The sequence below is a fragment of the Halyomorpha halys genome, unplaced genomic scaffold (genome assembly GCF_000696795.3).
Source record: "Halyomorpha halys isolate HHAL.00 unplaced genomic scaffold, Hhal_1.1 Scaffold202.1, whole genome shotgun sequence".
Taxonomy (NCBI): Eukaryota; Metazoa; Arthropoda; class Insecta; order Hemiptera; family Pentatomidae; genus Halyomorpha; species Halyomorpha halys.
The window spans coordinates 107,447-109,129 of NW_027116652.1; the positions used below are offsets into that span (position 1 = coordinate 107,447).

At 27.7% G+C, this 1,683-nt stretch overlaps 1 protein-coding gene and 1 long non-coding RNA gene across 6 annotated transcripts in view; one reads left to right on the top strand and one right to left on the bottom strand.

The window, feature by feature from the left end:
* The window catches only part of LOC106679432 (uncharacterized), a 205,510-nt gene that overhangs the window by 80,112 nt on the left and 123,715 nt on the right, over nt 1–1,683 (top strand). The window lies entirely within an intron of this gene.
* Nucleotides 1–1,683, bottom strand: part of LOC106679431 (transcription factor GATA-4) — a 144,789-nt gene that overhangs the window by 44,761 nt on the left and 98,345 nt on the right. For all 3 annotated transcript variants that reach the window (XM_067053389.1, XM_067053387.1, XM_067053388.1), the window contains exon 4: nt 813–928. In XM_067053389.1, coding sequence (XP_066909490.1) covers nt 813–928 — 116 coding nt within the window. The remainder of the gene's footprint in view (nt 1–812; nt 929–1,683) is intronic.

Genomic DNA, 1,683 nt, shown 5'->3' on the forward strand with positions numbered 1-1,683 from the left:
ATTTTCTTCCTCGTCTTCACTTATTTATTTGTATTTTTTATATTATTTATATGTGAAATTAATGAGGTATTTTTGCTTGAAATAAGTTTTGAAATACTCCTTTCTACATAGTGCCTGCATATTTTTTTTCTATAAATTTAAATTGAGAAATATTTATAGTCCGGGTGGCGGTGAATAAAGGTATCAAAGTAGTAAAAGAAAACTATTGTTAACCTACGTTTTGCCCCACTTTGCAGGGTTTGTCATGGCTAAATGAAAAAACAAGATACAAACGAAGCCATACAAATTGGGGCGGATTGTTGATTTACAATAAATAGTTTTCTTCTACTATTTAGATACCTTTATTGACCACCAACTGGACTATCCTTCTACAATCTACTTCATGTGGTCAACTAACTATTCTTCCAATGAGAAATATTTAAGAAGTTGAAAATTGATTCCCAGCTCTAATAATAGGAATATAAAATCATTTAATACAATTTAGTTTCCTCATAGCTCTTCGATTATGGATAAAATTTTAGTTTCTTAATCAGAGTAGTTTTGTTTAAGTTTGTTTGGATGAATACAGAGTGTAAACAAGGTTAGATAAACTTTGCCTGTAATAATGTTATAAACTAGACAATACAGTTTATGATTATTGAGTAAAGATACTTTCTAAGCCATAATTAATTTAAAATACCTCAAACATTTCTTTAAAAACCTACGTTTTAATAACAGTACTTTATATTAATAAAGGTTTTGGATAGTATCTTCACTAATTATTTTTTATCAAGTTTATTAAAAGGAAAAAAAATTAAATTAAAAAACTTTACCTGTCGGCCACAACTGTTGAGGTGTGGTGTTGGGTGTTTCTGCATCTGGGCTAGACATTGCTGTATTATAATATGTCTGCAGGCCGTTATATGTTGATCCTCTTGTGTACATCGCGCTGTAATAAAAAAAACAATATATATATACAATCAATGAAACTATGAGAAATTATACATATTTTATTATAAGAATAAAAATTAACCAGTCTTGAAGTACCAGATTTTAAATTCTGCTGTACCCTTAGGCAACAGTATAGTAAGCAATGCAGTCCAACTATCCAATCTATCATCACTAGATCAATGCTACGTACTCATTTTGCAATGACATTTTATCAAAAATGCTTTTAAAAATAAATAAATAAAAATCTCATGGGACTGACGAATTACCTATGGACATCTATTTTGAATTTTTTGTTTTTGAGAAACGCTGAAAAAAATTGTAAGCTTTTTGAAAAATTCATTTTGTAAATTTTGAATGATCATACTTCAATTTTGTATCTTTGTTTTTACTGTCGTTCCCCCTAAAACCCTTAACCTATTTCGACCTTCTTTTTTATTTTACTACCCTCAATGAAAAATATAAAAACCCTCAGATAATTACATGATAAAAATAATAATCGTTTTTATACCGTATTTTTCTGATTATATCACTGTGTGATTTCTTAATATAGTTACATAACATTACAATGTGTGTACTGCACAGTGCCTTTGGAACGATATACAAAATATTTTTAAAATGTTTCTTAAATTGCACAAATCAAGTTACCTTTTTTTTAAATGACCTTTTTTTTTTTTTCGTCGAACCCTTCATTAAGAATTTAAACATTAGTTCATACATATATAATACGTAAAATGTACTATAAAATATATATTC